The 21,685-nt window shown below is 26.5% G+C and overlaps 1 protein-coding gene across 2 annotated transcripts in view; it reads right to left on the bottom strand.

Moving 5' to 3' along the window:
* The window catches only part of LOC112687252 (ankyrin repeat and fibronectin type-III domain-containing protein 1), a 152,607-nt gene that overhangs the window by 105,377 nt on the left and 25,545 nt on the right, over nt 1-21,685 (bottom strand). For both annotated transcript variants that reach the window (XM_025559858.1, XM_025559859.1), the window contains one exon: nt 16,608-16,732. In XM_025559858.1, the coding sequence (XP_025415643.1) occupies nt 16,608-16,732 (125 nt within the window). The remainder of the gene's footprint in view (nt 1-16,607; nt 16,733-21,685) is intronic.

Genomic DNA, 21,685 nt, shown 5'->3' with positions numbered 1-21,685 from the left:
CAACGACTTCGATAAAGTTCGAAGTTATAAAATGCATTCGTGACGTGCATAATCTCGTTAAATTTTGTTATTAATAGCAACTTTGATGAAAATTGAACTCATAAAATAAAACGTAAAATAAAAATATGAAAGTTTCTGTGAGTATGTTACAAAAACTTACTGATTACGAATCAAAAGATATGATAATTGATGGGTCAAACTATTTGAAGGTCAAACTGATTTGATCACCAAAAATACGATATCCAAATTCTATGTGAAAAATACGATTATTTCAATTTGTTATGAATAATAATAGCATATTAGATGAACAAAAATACTTTATCTATTTATAACTTTAACAATATTATTGACGAAAATACAAAATTATTTCTTTTATATTCTGTTATTCGTTCATGATTCATTACGTTTACTTGTATGGTACTTACATTTTTATTGATAGCAATATTTTCTTATTTTAATTTTCATTCTTAAATTAATTTTGAAAAATTGATATTTAGTTTCACAATTATGTAATAATAAAAATAATAGTAGGTACTTCACGTTAATTGACTGAGAAAATAATAAATAATTGTTCTAGTTCAACTGCAAATTTCGGTTGGAATCTTATTATATATTTTATTTCCATCTGAATCTCTCAAGCTAGACGATTTATTAAGTAATTTTTTTTGAACATTTCCAGCCCATTGAAATTAATTTAATGTCCAAATATATATAACTAGCTGAATAACCCAGCTTCATCGATCTGCAGTTTTTTTGTGTTACCTACGAATAACTTTTTATTTTATCAGTTATATATTACAAGTTGCTTTTAAATGTATTGACCATAGATTTCCAGTGTATTGTAAAATCCAAAAATTGGCAAAAAAATAATGTATTTTAATATTTCGAAGACAAATTGTAAAATTAGTATTATTCTTATTATTTATAAGATCGTCTTGTTTTATAAAAAATAGCCAAAAACACTAAAAACAGAATCACTAATGACACATGCCGCCGCCGCGATTATTTTAAAACCAAAATATAATATAATATGTTATCAATAAAGTGTTGAATATAGGCATTAATATAATATATTATATCTGAGATATATCAACAATCAATGATCTCATTAAATGCATTATTAATTATAATAACTTAAACAAACAGGTTTAATAAACAACATATCTGTAATATAATATTAACAATAACTACCTATATAATATATATTATATTTGCTATAATAATTATAGCAAATGCAATGACCAAGGTGTTTATAAAAATATAATTTTCTATACATTTTTTTCATTCTTACCCATTTTAACACTTGTAGGGTTGAATTTCGAAATATCCTTTCTTAGGAGTTTTTTTGCATCATAAAATTTACTAACATACTAAATTTCAAACCCATAGCTTCAGCGGTTCCAATTAGACCGTAATGAATCACTCAGAACAAGTAATTTTATATGTACAGAAAACAATCACTATATCTTTAATATTATAAACTAGTGGCAGTAAGTACCGTGTTTTAATCAAATAAATAATAATGAAATAATATTACACAAACGTTTAGTGATATTTTGTTCTTGGTATTTTTTAATGTAATAAATTAAATTATGATTGAAAATATAGCCAGGTTTTATTCAAAAGAAATATTACACTGATGTGTGAAAATTATTAAATATTTCATGTAAAGTGAGTCGTCAACGATCTTAAAGAAAAGAAAAAAATGAATCATTTATTTGAGCGATTTCTAAATAAAATATCAAATTTGTTTAAACATTTTAACAATTGAAACAAGTAATATTTGTGCAATCATAGAATATGGAAATTATAATACAAAAATAAGATACGTATTATTATTGTCATTATTTACTCGGTTTGAAATTATCTACTCGTAGTAACATAATATTACGTTTAATAAGCAATAGAAAGATTGTCGAAAATGTACAAGGTTCTTAGTTTCTAATAAAAAAGGAAACTCATAAATTATAATAACTTTAATTTTTTAATTTTAATTAAATAACGCAAATAATTGAGCATACATCGGAGAATAATTCACATTTTTGTTGTGTTTACGGTCTTTTAAATTAAAATTTCATTGAATTTACCAAAAAATGTCACCATTATTATTTTATCATTTTTTTTTTAAATTTTATTTAATTGTATTTTGAAAGTAAAATATGAATCTAACACCCTGTTATTAATAAATTTGACGAAAATTCCTTTTATTTTCACTATAAATGGAAATAATTAATAGGCGATAAATGTCATAATTTTGTGATCTCTTCGATCTGCGTTGAAATATGTTTACTATTATTTTTATTCCATACTAATGATGGGAAAATGCGGCTATTTGTTACTACCGAATAATAATTTATCTAAAATTTCTGTAACCATCTATTTTGAACAAATTAAATTAGTCGACTAATTCGACTAAAAATTAACCAATTAAAATTCGTTTAATGGTTTTATAAATAGATATCCGACCAATGACTAAGTACCTACTACATATTGCAGAGTACCGAAACCAAACCCCAGGATATATACAAGTAGATTACAATGTGTTCTGTGGCCGAATTACCGACTAATTTTAAGAAATTTAAAATTAGTTTCCTTTGCAGTCATTTATTCGTATCCCGTAAGGCTAATAAAAAATGTTCACACATAATGTATACAAATAATGACATAAGCTCTAAAACTATAAAGGCCTACTACAGGAGTCAATATTATTGTTCTGTGATTCTTAATTTATATAGAGAATATGTATAGATAGATTATTCTAAGAAATTGCAAGATAGTATATTAATATTATTTTATGGACTATTGGTTCGTGGTGTTATTGTTTATGTTTTAATGTAACTAACCTTTTTAATAAATATTACATTAATGTAAGTTACAAGTTTTATTATATCAAAATGAGTTCAAAAAAAGGTACATTTAGTTAATGATTAATCGAATAAATAATTTGACAAATAATATAAATTAGTTGAATAAAAATTAATCGAATAAAAATTAATTGAATAAAAATATAGTTAATTGACTAGTCATACCACGTAGATTAATTAAATTAATCATACAGTACTACCGGCTACATAGGCGTGCACAGACTTTTTCCGCAGGGGGGGCCCATTAAAAAGAGTGAACCAAAGATGCTTGTACTAAAGAATACTAGTATAATTAAATATTTTAAATTTTATAAATTATTTATTTAATTCAATATGCAAATATAAAAATAAGTACTATTTAAACTTACACAATTTATATCTAAGAAACACTTATTTAAATATTCTTATACTATTTACAACTCCATTCTTCTGTCCACGAGAGTAAGGTTTTTTAATGTATCAATTTGTATATTATATGCAAGTTCTGATTAGTCTGATAAATAACCAATAACTATATTAAATTTATTCACAGATATCAATTCTATACTATAAGATTAAAACTGGCTTTACTTTATTTATGTAAAATGTAAAAATGTTCGCTATCTTGTATAGTATAGATTTATATTATTTAATATATTCGATTATGTCGTAGTCACTTGGTGAAATTGAACAACTTTATGAAATGGTAACGGCTTTTCCAAAAGAGGAAAATATTTTACACATTGGTCACTTAGATTTAAAATTGAATATTTGTTTTTTTTTTTGCAATTTAGTCATTCCCTTCGTGTACTATATAAGATATTTTATCCGATTAACTTCTGTAATGGTTTTTATCAGCAACTTTAAAATAACACAATTACAGCTAAATGAAAAGTAAGCTATCAGCATTGTATAGGTTTTATTGGTTTTGATATTGTATGTCCTAACAGTATTTTGATAATACCTTGATTATTCGATATTCAAGGGTATAGTTGTTGTATGAATCGCATTCTATAGTCATAGGTATATGCATAGGGTAGGCTACAATTTAATTCTAAGAGTTAGGGGGCTGTATTTTAACTGATATTGCTCAAATAAAATGTAATTTATTTTAAAATATTTGAAATATTTGGTAAAAAATAAATGATGTTTCGTAATAAGAAAATTTTCTAAACTGTGCATAATCTTATTATGATAATATAACTGCTACTATTCATTGCAAAAGTATAAATTAAAAATAATTGAAACAATCTGAAAAAATATACGAGATTCAAGGAGATTCAAGGATTAATATGCTAGGTACAGTAATTAATAAAATATAAAAGTTATGTTTGTTTAACTATTTGTACATTATGATTTATTAAATATACCTACACAATTTTTTAAGGTATGGTCTAAAAGTATTGTAGGCATCCCCTAAAATACGGGTCTGCGCACGTCTATGTCTATTGAACTTACACACAATTTTATTTCACTAATGGTTCTATTCGGTTTGATTAAATATGAAGCATTTTAATGGTTAACGTGAATTTCATAATAAGCTGGAATAATATTATCTGGATAAACCTGAACAAAAACAATTTACGACTGTATCACTCTAGTCAATTATAACGGAAAGAACCACGCTAATTTATATAAGAAGGTTCCAAGGATATCAATTTATTTTTCCATGAATACTTAGAATCCATACAATTTAAACTTAAAATACTAGAGTTTATATAAAAAATATATTTTGTCAATATTTCTGTATTTTATCTTTTCAGAAAATATATTTAACTAACATAATAATTATAAAATCATAATATGTATAAATTGTTATATTTTACAAAACATTTAATTTAATTTTAAATTATAAGGATGGAAAAGATATCAAGTAAAAACTAAAAAATAAATTTAAGGTGACATTTATAAGTATTTGAAGATATTTTGTAGGTATACTTTAATCTAACCTAACTCATTGGCTTACTTCAATAAATATAAAATACCTTGTATGGTACACGAAGTGAACGATATTGAAATGGAATGACAATTTCGTAAAACAATTATGTATTTGACAAAGTATGAAAAAGCAGTTTCATAAAATGATCGATTTCATCAAATGGATACGACAAACATATCATTTATGATCAAACTAAGGATTTCATAATATAATTTTAAAACATTCTAGCACGGTACATCATTAAATCTGTAAATGATACGATGAAACTTATTGCATTTCCTAAAATAAACATTCCAGCTTAAATGTATGTTTGGAGTATCATTCTGTATTAGTGTACTCTGTAGCATTATTTTTATGAATACGAATCAAGAGAACATTTAACACATGAACTATTTTATTGTAACATGTTTTTATCTTTATTATTATTTCATGTAATAAACTCGTTACCATATTTCATTACCTAATTTCATAACGCCGTTTTTTAGTTTTCGTAAATGTAAAAAAATAAAAACCCCTTTTTTATAAAAACGACATAACATTATTGATTAATAATTTTACTCAATTTACCACCGGTATCGTTTTTTAATGTTCCGAATAAAAATCAAAATTAAGGTAATTATGTTAATATCATATTTAAAAAAAAATATTTTTTGTGATTTCCAAACACTAATAATAGTTGGTTACATAGGTAACATACTTAAAGTTTTTATGAGTCTCCCTACAAAATGAATTATAATGGTCGTCTAAAAATTATTGCTGAAGCATAAAAATTGTGTACCAAGTGTTTATTTATAATTTTACGTTCGACCCAACCGTTCATGACTCAGTCGATCGATTCAATAATTTGCAGTAAATCGCCAGACATGGTCGCAATGATTTCAGATATGATAAATTTTATGTTTAGAATCGTAACGTGAAATTTTATGCGTAGTACGAGGAACTAATTTTTTTTCTCTCGTTTAACTAGTTTGGCTATAAGTTAACGCCAATAAACCTGATCATTTTCCAGGGTGGTTTAAATTTCGAATTATCCTTACTCAAACACACTGTCAAGTATGTACAGTAAATATTGTTGTGCAGGTGTAATAATACTGATGTATGATAAAAAACTTAACATGGAATAGGTAATATCATAATAATTGAATGTATCCGGATATAATAACCATTTATAAAAATAAATGACTAATCAATAACAGGAAATAAACCATTTGAGCTCGATGAAATAACCACAGTGAAAAAGGATTTAAATATATTCTTATCTCGTCGTATCGTGCGACTATTATCGCATCGACTATTATGTTGACAAAATCAATAATCAGCCAGAACGAGAGAAACTGACTCAGATCGTTTTGACAACTCATGCCAATACTGGCCTATTATCTAGCTTCTATAAATCATAAATACCAACTGCTCATCCATTTTAAAAACCTAACTTCCTGATTAACAATTAGACTTGACGTCCCGTCATGAATTATTTATATACATCACTCTTGTTTTAGGTAGCTTCGGCGACCGATTCGACAACGCTTTTATCTACATACAGCATTATCAAATTGCGTAGTACACCCAATGGTGGGGAGGAAGTGGGGTAGAGGGTCAAGGGTGCGCGTAGCCCTCCGCTAGACGTTGAGGCTGAGCGACGTCAATTTGCTATACTGATAATAAAAATATTTACTAATTCAATACTTTACTCTTTCTCTCCAACACCTTTAGTTAAATCAATGTCTACATAATGTCAGTCCATACCATTGATTTGAATCCTCCTTATCAAATACTTCATATTAAATCAAACGTGTATACATAATATTTTATATATCTGTATTATATAGATTAAAATCAGCCAAAAGTCAACCTGTCTGGGAGAGTTGAGCTTAAAACAGTATGAAGTTCACTGTAATATAAAATATATCGTTACATTTTAGAATAATTTTTTTTAACAGTCTATAGAAGATTTTATATTTAATGCGCTAATAATGTGATGACTAGAGAACAGATTTTAATAAAAATTGTATTTTATTCCAAGTGTCCAGAAACATTGCTTTCCAAATACAATGTTCATTTCATATAACAAGAAATCGAAAAATGTAACTTTTATTTTGTATTTTTTCTACATTTTTAAGACTTTTTTTAATTTTAAGAGCATTTTTTAAATTTTTATGTTTTTTATTCATTTTTATAAATGAATGGATAAAATTTGATAAAAATCTAGTTAATATTCATATATTCATACATTGAATTTGTTTGAAATATAAGGTAAAATTATAACGAATCTATCCATCTATATTAATTTTTTGGAAATAATTTTCAAAGTGAAAAAAAAGATAAAAGAAGACGAATAATTAATGAGAACAAGAATTTTCATAATAACAAAAAAAAATTTCTCAATGTTAAAAATAATTTTAAGAGCATATTTAAAAAAAAAAAAAATATGTTTTAAGTGCAACAAATCATATTCTTTTAAGCGTTTATCTTGTTTTTTAAAGCAGTCGTGTAGCTTCAAACCAACTTAGCAATACTATCATACGAGTCATGTACTCCTAATATATCTAATTATCTTGTTGGTGTCATTTAATTAAAAACATTTTTCATTTTGATATTCTTCGAAAAATCTATAACTATTATCTTTATTTCAATAATATATCATTCATTAAAAATATTAGGTAGGTCTTATAGAACATTATAAAACTACATTTGAGTACTCATACATTAAGATCATTAAAGTACAGTAAGACTCATACAGTAAGATACATTAAAATATGCATTTTTACTATTATTTAATTATTTCTATGTACTTTATAGGGGTTTAAAGTTTTAGTTTTTTCATGGTGCAATAAAACTATATGAGAAGTTAACTCTTTTATTTTATATTAATATAATATAGTAAAGATCGTAAAATAATACTACAATTTTAATAAACGTTTTATCGCAAGACTTGGGTATATATTTTAATTTAATATTTGACTATCAGATAATCAAAACACTCTTAGAAAGTTATTTAGACTTACCCTTCAGGTAGATAAACCATAATTAAAGACTTAAACATGAGAATTAAGAATTCGAGATACGTTTCAACGTTCAGACTAATAATTAATTGAGATTATTCATTTACATATTAAAAAATCTTATAATATTTCATACATTATACCACTAAGAAATATTTATATACATTGCCTTTTAAAAACTATCTTTCAACAAACGCTTCCCTAACACCCTTAACACATTTTTTTTTCTTTATGAATTTGCACACATAATATTAGCATACGTAGTTTTGATACTATTTATCTCGAGACATTTTTCGATAAATAAGTAAAGTTTTTTTTTTCTCCTCTTTTCGATTCAATTGCAGTACCACTGCTACTAAACTCCTGCATATGAGGTCACTGACCATGTGAAAATTTTGGTATCAAAATTTTTTCAAAAATTAGTAATCGATTCGTAACCACAAATTTTGGAATTTCTAACTCGTCTAAAATCAATTTTCTATTTTCGGGTGCCAGTGTCAATTGACTCCAGCACTCGAAACTCGAAAAAACATCGTACAGTGTCCGAAACGGTACGAATTGGTTACTGATTTATAAAACCATTTTGACACCAAAATTTTTACTTGATGGTACCAGGGAGGTAAGTGAACTTCTTTCACCTTACCAAATAAATAAATAATAAGACCTCGGATTTTAAACGAGAAATATTTGTATTGTGTTTATTAGTATATATTATTGCAATTCGTAGTGTAGTACTTGAATATTTTTGGATAGCCTTTTTTGTAACAAAAAAAAAAATGTTATAAAAATAGTAATTACTTGAACTTCAAATCATTTCATTGCACTGATCACATCAATTATAAACTAATACCAGTAAAACCTACTTTATAACTATTATTGGGGTTTTGTTTTATACAAAACGTTTTAATGATCGTTTTCGTAATTATATACATCGCATGTGAACAACGCACATGTATAACATGATACATTATGGTAGTATAACGCAACAATCAATACTATTTTATAATTGAACACGATATCGCGCACAGAAATGAGTGTTTCCTAACTAAATTGAATTTAAAAACGCAATAGAGTGATTTCGATTGCGCCTCTGCTGCAGTGCTAAGCAAACCCGAAAACCGCAATGTTAGCATTACGTATTATGCACGTATATGTATTATATATGCACCAACGAATACCCATTTAGATCAGTGCGCAATACCACTGGTATACTGCTCTCCTAAACCACGAGGTAACGACGTAATAGTTTTGAGAAAAATAACTTTTCCTGAATCATCTTATTATTTTTATTATTACGTAGTCAAAATAAATTAATAAATTAATTATTCTAAAATAATTTTTTCTGCAGAATCAATTAACACTCATGGATAAACTCTAAGATATCCTTTAACGCCTCAAAACACATACACGTACTTTTAGCTTAGGGATGTAAGACATCAATATTATTGTTAACAGAGGAAAATATTATGAGCATATGTATCGAAACAAGAAAATATATTGCAATAAACAACATATTTCATAAATAGCAAAACCATCATAATAACACTTGTATATCATGGCCGATGAGCCAAACCACAATCACAAAATTATTAAAACCCACAATGTTAACAGTATTTGTAATGTATAGAAATATAATATTGTGTGATACAATTATAAAATGATTAACAATACTAAACGAAAATGCCGTATTTGAGTCAATGCTAAGCAAAATTACCGTATAATGTGGTAATTTACTGATTTTTTTGCTTAATATCATTCTTATATCTGTAAATTCGTATATGTTTAACCACGTTTATTATGAAATATACTATTGAGGACCGTTTTAGGTTATGTAGGCATCCATATGCACACAGAGCTTAGGTGCCCTTTAGTACGTCAAAAAAAAGTTGAGTAAAAATATCAAAAGCTCATTTTGTAAGATGACTTCTATATAGCCAGGCAATGTGGTTGATTCATTTTTTAAAGAAAAATCTGTTAAAATAATGAGATAAGAAATAAAATATACATAATTGAATCGTACACAATAGAGGAGCATTCATTAATTATTTAACATTTAAACATTTCCATTTGCCTTAGATTTTTTTCCTAGAATTTAGAATAATTTTTTTCTATAGATTGTTGCATTAATACGTTACTGCTTAAAATAATTAATTTATATTATTCTGAGCCTCTAGCTAGATAGAGACCCTGAGAACGTGCACAATATACCCATAGGGTATAGATAGAACTGATATTGAATTTACAGTATTAAGAAATCAAAAAATGTAATTAATATTTAAAAATAAGCGATATCGATATCGAAAAAAAAATCATTTACTCTCACGATTTGAATTCTGATGAGACAATATAGGCCGTTTGATATCAACTATAGAAGCCCTATTTCATTGGTGTGGATTTACAGTTCTATTTGCATATTACTTCAGAAATTTGTAAACACAATATTTGAGTGTTACATGCTCCGATTGGAAAAATATCGAGTACTTTGTAAACCCCAGAATCTTCTGTTTAGTAAATATTTATTAAAATACCTTCCTCTAAATAATAAAGTTGTTTTTTTTTTTTTTTTCACAGCGGTACCATAAAATAATTTCAATCCTATTTGATGAATGATTTAACTAAGCTGTATGAAATAACCAATTTCTATTATTGAACAAGCAGAATATCCAAATATATTGGTTCCCATTGTCAAAAAAATAACCCCTGAATGATTCAAAACTGTATGGTATTTCACTGTCGTGTAAAAATAAAATATATACACAAATATGAGTGTTACGTAGGTTATACATATACATATAGAATGTAACTAAAAATACATACCATTTTGTTGGATAAATTATTACCGTGCTCATACATAGATATATTTTGGTATCACTAATAACATTTATATAACATTCCGTGGAATTCCTATTGGTTCTTTTTAGATAGCTACCTAATTTGTATACTGTCTCCGACGAATGGCCAATTTTCGGTTGATTTCCAAATATTGCTCCATTCAGAGAATTTGAATACAGTAGCATTGTATTCTATATTTTTCATTGACAGCACAGACGAAGCCATTCAGAACATTATTAATTTACAATCGCGTTTTGTATTGACATACTCTGTCCACTTTTGTTTTAAAGCCATTTGATTTAAAAATTCAATCTCAATATCCGCATAGTCCTCAATGTGCTTCAAAACTAATATTAACTTAATCGTTTTTTTTTTTTTCATCGTCTTCGGTTCCTATTGTTTTTACCGATCTTAATTAAAAGAATTCGACGAGATCGTCCGGTAGATATACTACGATGGTAAACTGAAACTCATCGAGATACCGTACAGCTGAATATTTATCAAAATATCCACTTATTAAATTTATTATTCATCGCTGCAAACTGTTGACTGAACCTATGAACTTTTTCATCATGCTTGTATTTCGGTTAACGAGATAGTCAAAATTATAAATAAACCGACGTAGCTTCTTTTTCTGCTTTCGATTTTTCTTTTACCTTAGAACTCAATAGTTAATACAATAAATACGATAACGTGATCTATCAAAAGCTTGTTTATTATTTTATTATCATTTTTTCGTAGTGAAGGACAATCATTGTCTAAAATCTTCAACTACAAAATTGTACGAATACATTTTATTTGGCATTTATAACAATTTCGTACCTCTCAAAAAAGTCCAAATTGATTTCTCCTGATTAATATTTCAAAATGTTGATATTGTTTCACTGCGTATACTTAATGTTGCTCAGAGATAAATTTGCTGAATTCCCGCGCCTTTTATATATTACATAAAATATTTCTTGCTTCTCACTCGGTTTAAAAACGGATTTACATAAGAATCGATTGATACCATCGTGCAATATTACATTTGATGCATTCTCATATTCGAGGAATGTTCTCAGGTTTAAACGAAAAAACTTATCGAAATACTTTACTTGTCCAGCCATATAAAATGTATATCACTTCCAACGTAAAGCATAAAATGATTTTACATAAATAATGTTTTCACTTTACTCAATATGTTCGGACGGCGTTCACATAACCGCATGTTAACAACACTCTCAATTCACACGTACAGCATATACAAGTTATTTCAATGTCTTTCGTATATCAATGAAAATACATCTAATTGTAATTGGGAACATTTTTCAAGTAGATAATTTCCTTCACTGTAGAGGCTTGTAACTAATTACAGTCATCGCAAGTGTGAGTACTACAATACTAAACTGATCGAAAACATAATGAAACACGATTTATCAATAGTTGAACAGATGGCATTTAATTGTTGGTATTATTTATAATTCAAATGTTTCGAAAACTAATTGAAAATATGGTCTACCTATATATTATATATTGAATTTGTTCTTTAAGCAGCAATATAATATAGGAAATTAATACCTATTGCTTTTTATTTTTATTTTTATAAATTGAAGAAAATGAATCGTTCCACTTAACAATTTAAATAATATTTAACTATCAAATTTTAAATTAACATCAAATATTTTTTTACAAAAAACGTAATATTAACTTAATTATGAATTATAAACATAAAAATATTTCTTTAAAATAATATAATATTATTTGTTATAATTTTTAATACCTTTCATGTATTCAATAACGTTAACGAAAACGGTATAAAAAGAAAAAATGAATCAACTAGCAACGGTAGATGTAAAAAATCCTTTTTATATTTTTCAACTGGAAAACGAAATACAGAATTCCCAATTACTTTTATTTTTTTTTTTTTAAATGTTAAGTTGTACTAGGATGTAAATATATTACAACACAAAATAGGTTGTTTAAGAACTCAAAAATGCGAATAAATTGAGAATTTTAGATAAAGACACAGTATATGAAGCAAGGCCTTTGATTTTAAAAATATTTAATTTAAATTGGTTTTATTACATTAATTGTATGATTTATGTCATCAAATGAACATAATATGCAAAATTAATATCATATTTCTTTTTGGATTTTTTTGCCGTTTATATAAGGCATATCCCCAATATAATTTGTGATCAAATCTAATAAAATATTTATCTTAATTAGTAGGTATATAATAATTTATAATTCGTCATAGACAAATGCCATTGCATAGTTAGTTATGGAATTATATATTTTAATGTAATTTGGTCAACATAATTTTATTTTTAAAGTTTAATATAATATAATAATGTATAATATTTTTATATAAATATTTATATGTAACTCTGTTTAAATTTTAAAATAATTGTATTCTTGACAATAGTTGAAACTATTAAAAGGCTAGGTTAGTATCTACACTTTTCATGACATATAAAGAAGTTCACTCTAAAAATGTCAGATATCTTATTACGGAATACTGCATATCTTTTGAAAAATAACTCTGGATGGTAAAAATTCCAAAAATAACATTTCACATTACATTTACTTGAAATAAATACATTTTACTGCTTTTTATTTTTTAATAGCAGTAGCTTAAACGTCAACAATAACTAAATGTAAAATATTTTAATCTGACATGACTCTCCTATAACTTCAATAACATATGTTATAACACGTTATAATTTCGAATAAAAATAACACTTTAGATCAAAGCTTGAACCCGTTTGTATGGTTTAAAAATCAAAGTACAAAAAATAAATATTTAGACAATCAATTTTAATAGCTAAGTTGTAAAAATGAAAATCGGTATTTAAAATTAAACTGAAATTATAAATGATAAAACCTTTATTTAAATCAAAATTACAATAGTAAAATATAGAATCAGTATAATTAAAATTAAAACCATATATCTCAGAAACCACTATTTTGAATCAGCATATAAATCGAAAATTAAAATATTAGTAAGAAAAATTACAATAAATTTTTATAACAAAACCCCAGTTCATACGAGTAAATCTGTGTAAATATTACTCATCGACTACTGAAATTAAGAAAAATAAATTACTTTTTGCTATCAAAATAAGTTTGTAAACGAAAGCGAGTTAAAATTATTGATTTTCACATTTACTTTTGTTTAATGATAAGTCATTTTGATCGCACCAGTTCAAAGACGCGCTCTAGTAATACGGTAATTTAATAGTCTCCGAAAATGAAAAGCTCTTAATCATAAGCTAAGAGAAGTAATGTTGAAAAGTTCAAAGAAACATTATTTCTGAAGGGAAGAAAAAATATTGGAGCCATGCAAAAACTTCATATTAAATTGGAGGGAAAACATACGGAATAGCAGCTGAATCGATTTCATACACTGAAGCATATGGCGAATAGAAGTTATATGAGAAATTGGACATCAATTCATAAGATTTCTTATGCAAAAATGTTCAACTTTTTCACTTAAAATGGTGAGATTTACTGAATTAAATGGTTTTGAAAAGTGAACGAAAACTTCATCAATTTAAAAACTGGTCATCAATAGTAATTCGTATGACAGCATAATTTTGTAGCAGTTTACTGATCATATTGTATGAAACTATGAACGTTCTATACAAAATTAAATAGGACTCAAGTTAAGTTTAAAAATATATTTGATTGGAAATAAAAAAAAAAGTAAATATCAAAACTAAATTTTGTATCTACAAGTACAAATATGAAGACAAAATCATAATTATTATTATTGATATATTTTCCGAAACTGATTACTGCCACCTAACTATTTATCGTAATGGTTTTAGAACTGTTTATTTGCGTGTGCTTTTTTTGTTAGCCAATACGATTATGATGTATAAACCATATCTCTAAGTCAAATATATCGTCAGCTGTTATTATAGCTAATATATATTTCAATAATGGAAAAAGTCGTTTTACTTGTACAACTATCGTTTGGAACACTATTGTTTTCGTTCCGACACATTATAACTTCAGTAGAGCTGCAATATGAGAAACACGTGGTACCACTACTAGTTGTAGCGAAGACATAAATGGCTAAATATATTATTCAGGTGTTGTCCGTTATAAACAGCCCGTTTCATGACCAAAATCGAACGACTCGTATTTTATTACCGTAATCGACCAACACTGATCTAGTACAACGCAGTTTATGGTTGATACAGAAAAACTATACACATTATTACTTGACGAATAAATAGAACACATGGTGAAGAGTAGTGGCGAATAACCCGAGGGCCGCTAATTATTTAACATCAAATGAAAAGTTATACATTACGTGTATTATTAATACGTGTATTAACCTACCTACGTAGGGTTCGCCTCGTAAAAGTAAATAAATATTGAGGTTGTGGATCAAAAAAGATTGTGCACCACTGGTTAAGCAGTTGCAGTACCGTTAAATATGATAGCGATGAAACGCCAACGCATGGTGTTTAATAACTCACGAGCAAAAGTTTTAAAATCAAACATCGAATATCACTTAGAGCTGTAGTTCTCCAAAATCTATCATTGGAATCTGCCCCTTAAGTAATCGTATAAATCACCCTGAAACTTTTAAAAGTATACCGTGTGTTGTTTTAACGAAATTGGGATTCCGATACATAAGATATAAATCGTGACAATCATAATTGTTGTGAAATTAGTTCAGAGCTACATCGTTAATTATTCACTGTCCATGAACTAATTTCATTATTCCGAGGCGTGTTGTGTAGGCAATTTTAGTACATCCGAGAGTATTGGCCGTCCGAAAGAAAAAAAGTTTATTGTAATACACAGCTAAGTACTATTATTTATTTATCATGGATATTTTCAGTTTTTTTTATCGTGAACGAATGAATAAAGTAATCAATAAATGGCTTCTTCCATCATGTTGTGTATGGGATGTTTTACATAAAACATTAATTTATAAGAAGATACCATACAAGTATCAATCAATACGCAATCAATGGTTAGTATTGATAAATCGATTAAAATAAAATTATAAAAATAATTAGTATTTTTATACAGAAATAAAACATTAATCATTCAAAATATTTATTCCATTTTAATTATTTAAACCATAGATTCATAAATTTGAATGCATTATTTTTGTACTGGAGCGAAAATTTCATGAATGAACGCAATAAAAAAAAAAAAAAAATGCCATTTATTATAGTTATAGGTATTAAAATTTTCCATTAAAGGACAATAATTATATTTTATATTAATTTAATATTCCTTAAATTAGGTCTATAGAATTTAAAATAAATTACATATTTGTATACTATAGTAAAATTGCACTATATGATATAAACAATGTATTGTGTTCAACGTTCATCATAATGAGTAACATTCCATAATGAAAGAAACATTAGTAACAAAATTAGAATATACCTTGAGATCAGGGGTTCATGATAAATTTATGGTGAACTTCGATTAATAGCAAATTTAAGCAAAGTATTATAATAAAAAATATAATTTGGAACAATTATATCATAATTACAAAATATTGTAATTTAAATCTATGGTTTATTTAAAAATCAATGATACTACCATAGAAAATAAGATAATTACTTTCGTTTTTTAATAGTTCAAATTCATAAAATATTAAATATTAACGCGAGGCTTACTTGTAAAATTGACCACAATATTCAATATAACTTGGGTTTAAAATGAAAAATAGTTTACACGAAATTTCTAAGAAAATATTAAAATTGTATGACCAATTAAAAATCAAATTTTAAACGAAATCGGGCATTTCAATGAAGCACAATAATAAAATTACAAGAAATATTTTCATCTTTACGCGTTTTTATATTGCACCCGTGTTTTGTACCTTATTTTACTCACGTATTTTCATCTTTTTTTTTTTTTTTTTATTACGACACTACTTGAAAAACCGTTTAAAAAAATAAATATTCTAGCTTGTATATGCCATATTAAACATGACATTGAAAAATTAAAATTATGAATTTGAAACTATACCGTTTGGTGTGGAATTTGGTCCGATTTGAGCATGTAAAATGTTGAGGCCCGGTACAATGATGGCAGGCAAGGTACTCGATCGTAATAACGGAGGTGGCTGTTGTCCACGTGGCACCTCTTTATCTCTGAATAGAAAAATACAATATAAATATACATATTACTTTTCGTAGTAAGTCAATTTTCGATTAATCTTATATATATAGTTAAGGTTAATCGAAAAGTTCATTACATAGGGTATAAATCGTAAAACGTATAAATGGTATGACAATAGCTGATCGAAGATGATTTTTTTGAAAATTATATGTTTTAAAAATCTCGACCTGGTTACATTAATAACATATTTTCAAATGGTTTAATAAACTTTTATAATTTTCTATATTTTGCATGTATTTACACGTTTAAAAAAATAATCATGTTGAAGAATAAAAACAATATTATAATCGTGATGAATATTACAATCGTTTTAAGTCATTATTGCTATATTACAAAATTGACAGTACCGTTATATGTAACAAATATTATTTATTGTTTTCTAATAAATCTATATCTAAGGCAAAATTTTAATTATTTTCAAAATTAAATTTTATAAACGTTAGTAAAATTTTAAATAAAAAAATTATTACTTTAATAGTTCTTCTTTCACTCTAATTGTATGTTATTTAATTAAGAGTTAAATAAAATATAATTACCCATTTATAATGTTTTTAAAATAACAGAAAAAATATGAAAAGATAATAATTATATAGTTTATCTATTTTCAACGTAATGTATTGACGTATTAAATCAAGGAATCAAAACGGGTACAATCTGGTTTTGAAATTCGGGGTACCCGGGAAAAATTTGAAACTGAGTATGAACCCAAAACCGAAACCCAATGTGAACTCGGTTTTTACCTGAAACTCGAACCAAAGAAAAAATTAAACTCAGTTTCAATTTAAACACCTGAGTTTAAATTAATATTGCAATATAATTTAAAATGATAAACCATGAACTAATCTGATACAAATAAATAAAAAAATAATTCATTTATCTTTACTTTATTTTCGGCGAACGTAAATGGAAAACTAAATGTGTATTTTTAATTACTATCCATCAATGCCAACGATGACGGTAGACAACAGCACTTAGAAAATTGTCAGTTCATTATTAAATTATATACACGAACATTTTGCTTCGACCATTCTAGAAAGTATTAAGTTAATCAAATATAATAAATAAATAAAAATTTTAATATTACATTGTTTTATTTCACTATTTCTTCTTAGGTATTCTAATTTTATAATGTACAATACTATTATTTATATTTCATTTATATGTGTTTTCCAGTGATTATATTCCTAATTATTTAACTGCATACTTAATTCCATTTACCAAAATATTTTAAAATAATAGACCTAGTTATGTGCATGCTTTATACGAATAACTAATTATTTTTGATATTTTTCAATAATACATAACATGAAGTACATTTTTAAGCTATCTTCTAGTCTTAGCAGTACATTTTGGTTTATTATATTGTCATAAATCAATTGAAACTAATTTTAATACACAAATAAGACTATCTAGTGGTTTTGTATAAAGTTTTTAATGACACAATTACCATAAAGTGTTGATGACTTAATGACTTAATTTTTGTAATATTTATATTATTATATATAGATTATTATTTTATATATATATATATGTATAATATGTAAAATTTATATAATTATATTGATTTGGATAATCATTAGTACTTGTATTTTCTGCAAAAGGAGTAAATTTCTGAGATTTCAGAGAAAACTCCTTGAAATCATTTCTGTTTAACAAAATTATGATGTGCCTTATCATGATAATAAGAAAAAATACCCAGTTTAACCCGATACTCGAAATCTGAGAAAACATAAAACTTGGTTTTAACCCAGCAACCGGAACCCGTGAAAAGTCAACCTAATTTAACGCCCTATATTAAATATATTAACGTATTAATTCTTCTACGGGATTTGAATTATTTTCTACTGCTGAATTAATTCAATGTTATTCACTTTTTATGCGTCTACTTATTGAGAAAATGATACAAATCATAAATATATTTTAATTATTTAATATTTACTGGATCGTCAGGCATAAAAATATAAAAAAAAATAATAATGAGAAGTTTCTTTTACTTTACAAATTTAAATCTAACGTTCAGATTATTTTAGAGACATTAAAGAAATATCAAACGACTAAATGTCGTTGAAAAATAATCCCAATAATGTAGTGAGCTATAAAATATTTCTGTTAAAAAGTTATTGGCGATGATTCAAAAACAAAAACTACAAAAACATTTTTACTGCTGATATAAAAAATATATATAAATTAAAGTATTGTAGCAAAATAAAGCAAAATTATTATTTAAATTTGTTTTAATACAATAGATTACGACAATCTAACAAACAGTTCTTATACTCGCATAGCATTATACAAATTTGTTCGAAACAACTATAAATAAATAATTTAATGTCATATTGGTTTACGTTAAGTATAAATGATCTCTATTGTTTTAACATTTACCATGGTTATAGTAGCAATACATCATCGTACACTGAAGTCGGACCTAGATACAAACCCTCATTATTGAGAACCTCCTTCGCTTAAAGAACTTACGAGAGACTTAAGAAATTTACGTTTCCTCTCAGAAAATGATGGCGAAAAAAAATCATTTTCCTCTTAATTTGCCAATAAATAAATTTTGTTGACCATACTAGTAGACGATATTTGTTACGCCCTTGCCTAAAGCGCATCATTATATATACTCTTTGTACAATATCCATAATAATGCATGTTCTTTACCTACAAAATGTCTTGGAATATTTATTAATGCAATAATGTTCAAATTTTAATGATACAAGATACAGTCAAAATTACAAAGAAATATTTCGTATAATATGAGTTTTGAAGTTTATACTTGGAATTTTCTCATTACACTTGGAATCGCTGCACATGATTCAGAAACAGATGAATCGCATTATATAATTATAAAATGTATATATATATATATATAAAATCTTTAAATCGTTACAGATATACAACAGAGCATATTCAAATTTATAAATATTTAAGATTTCGTCGATTAAATAATCCGAAAAGCGTGCGCAATTGAACTTTTACAATTCGATGGTTGAATGACCAAATCAGAGGACACTGAAAATTCAATTTCTATGTTCTGATTGTATTGAAAAGTTTGAAAAGAAACCGAAGAAATTAATCGTTCATTCAAATATTTCTTTTTAGACGGGTGCTGATGTATATATACACACTATTTTTACCAACAATAGGAAAAATTACTCCAATAGCCTACACGACGTACTGCGAATCACTTGAACGACATCGAAAATCAACCGTAATACGGTTGTATGTGCATATATACGATTCGTGAAGATTATTTTAATGGTAAAATTATGATAAAACAAAATCATAGTTTAACATCAGTTCTTTGGATATCGTGTACTAAGAGTGTATTAAGTTTACACAGAAGGATCGAAAGCGAAAAAGAAAAATTAAAAAAATTCAACGTCATACCTACACAAAAGGTTGTCAACTATAACAGGTAGGGTTCATCGTCAATATTTGCCCGGTAAGTAATTTTTTTTTCTTTTTACAAAGTTATTTTTTAACGACTAATAAATACATCTCATTCAGTTTTGAAGTTGTAGTAGATATTATTTTTATTGTGTGCATAAAACTGTTTTCAGGATTTGTCACGTACCTGCCTATACGATGTTATTGATGCCGTCGTCGATGCACAAAGTCAAGAGACTCCGACGAACAACGGTAGTAAATAGAAAGTTTCTTCCGTATACTCGTATAGATATAATAAATTAATATATAAATCCAGAGCGACATTTTTCAATTTTTAATAACTACTTACTACAGCTGCTCGGCATTAAACAACAATGGGATCTTGGAATTAAAATCGTAAAAATAAAACAAGTATTTAGAAGTGACGTTATAATATACTTTAGCTCTGGTTACTGTTTTAATTCATTATTATTATATAATCGCGCTGCCGTGCTGTTTTATTGAAGTTCTTTAGCCACATTATATGTTTATAGCATTCGGACCACGATCTTAACACTGCAATACCAGTAGCCTGTTGTAACGCAAGTGAAGTGCACTACAGATTTTCACAAATGACAGCGCGAATTGATTTATTCTCTCCGAATCAGAATAGTATAGGTGAATTAATTAGAAGCATATAAATCGCTTTTGATGTGGGTTAAAAGGTATTAACGATACCGCAAAAAAATTCCTTAGATTACCTGCAAACGACCGGATAGGCTGCTGAGGTAGAACTGGAAAATAGTTGATTCGTCCAATTGATTTTTATAATAGTTTAAATTGAATTAAGTGTGTCGGCGGTAATAATGCCAGTGCACACCGATATAAACGAAAAACTTATTTGTAAAAGACAAATCGTAACAGATAAACAACAACGCCCGTTCCAACGACCTGATCTAAGAAATATTCACCGAGAGCAATTTTTCAGATTTATTTTTTAATATAAACCACACATGACACGTGTGCTACGAACAAAATAATATTACTGAGCGCTTATGCTCGTCATCCCTGTACCGGTAAAATTATCCTGAAGGTACGTTCGTACTACATCACGTAGACGTTATATTTTGACGAAATTAATAACCATTTTTTTTTTTTTTTTGTTTTATTTTTTTTTCACGTAGTTTTTACGCAGGATAAGGTGGATTTGCTAACATGTTAGTTTACGCAGAAATACTTAATTTTATTTTTTTTTCATTCTGTTCAAATTTTCATTTTACAATCAATAAAATAATATTTACAGTAAGCGTAAATGATAACGGTTGATAACGGTTGTTAAAAAAATTTTGCGTAATGAAGCCATCAATTTTAGTGGTACTTCGGCAACGCATAGAACAGGGGTGACGAACCTTTTTAGGTTCAAGTGCCAAATTTTTCCTTTTTAGGTTTTGAAAATCGTTTACGTGCCCAAAGAAAATTATATTTCCTAAAACTATAAACAAAATTACAGATTTATTACATTATTTGTATTAAATTTTAGTCATTCTTAGTGAAAC

This window comes from Sipha flava, unplaced genomic scaffold, assembly GCF_003268045.1.
Source record: "Sipha flava isolate LNK unplaced genomic scaffold, YSA_version1 339_pilon_pilon, whole genome shotgun sequence".
Lineage (NCBI taxonomy): Eukaryota > Metazoa > Arthropoda > Insecta > Hemiptera > Aphididae > Sipha > Sipha flava.
Note: the sequence above shows the minus strand (reverse complement) of the source record. Positions and strands in the feature narration are given on the sequence as shown.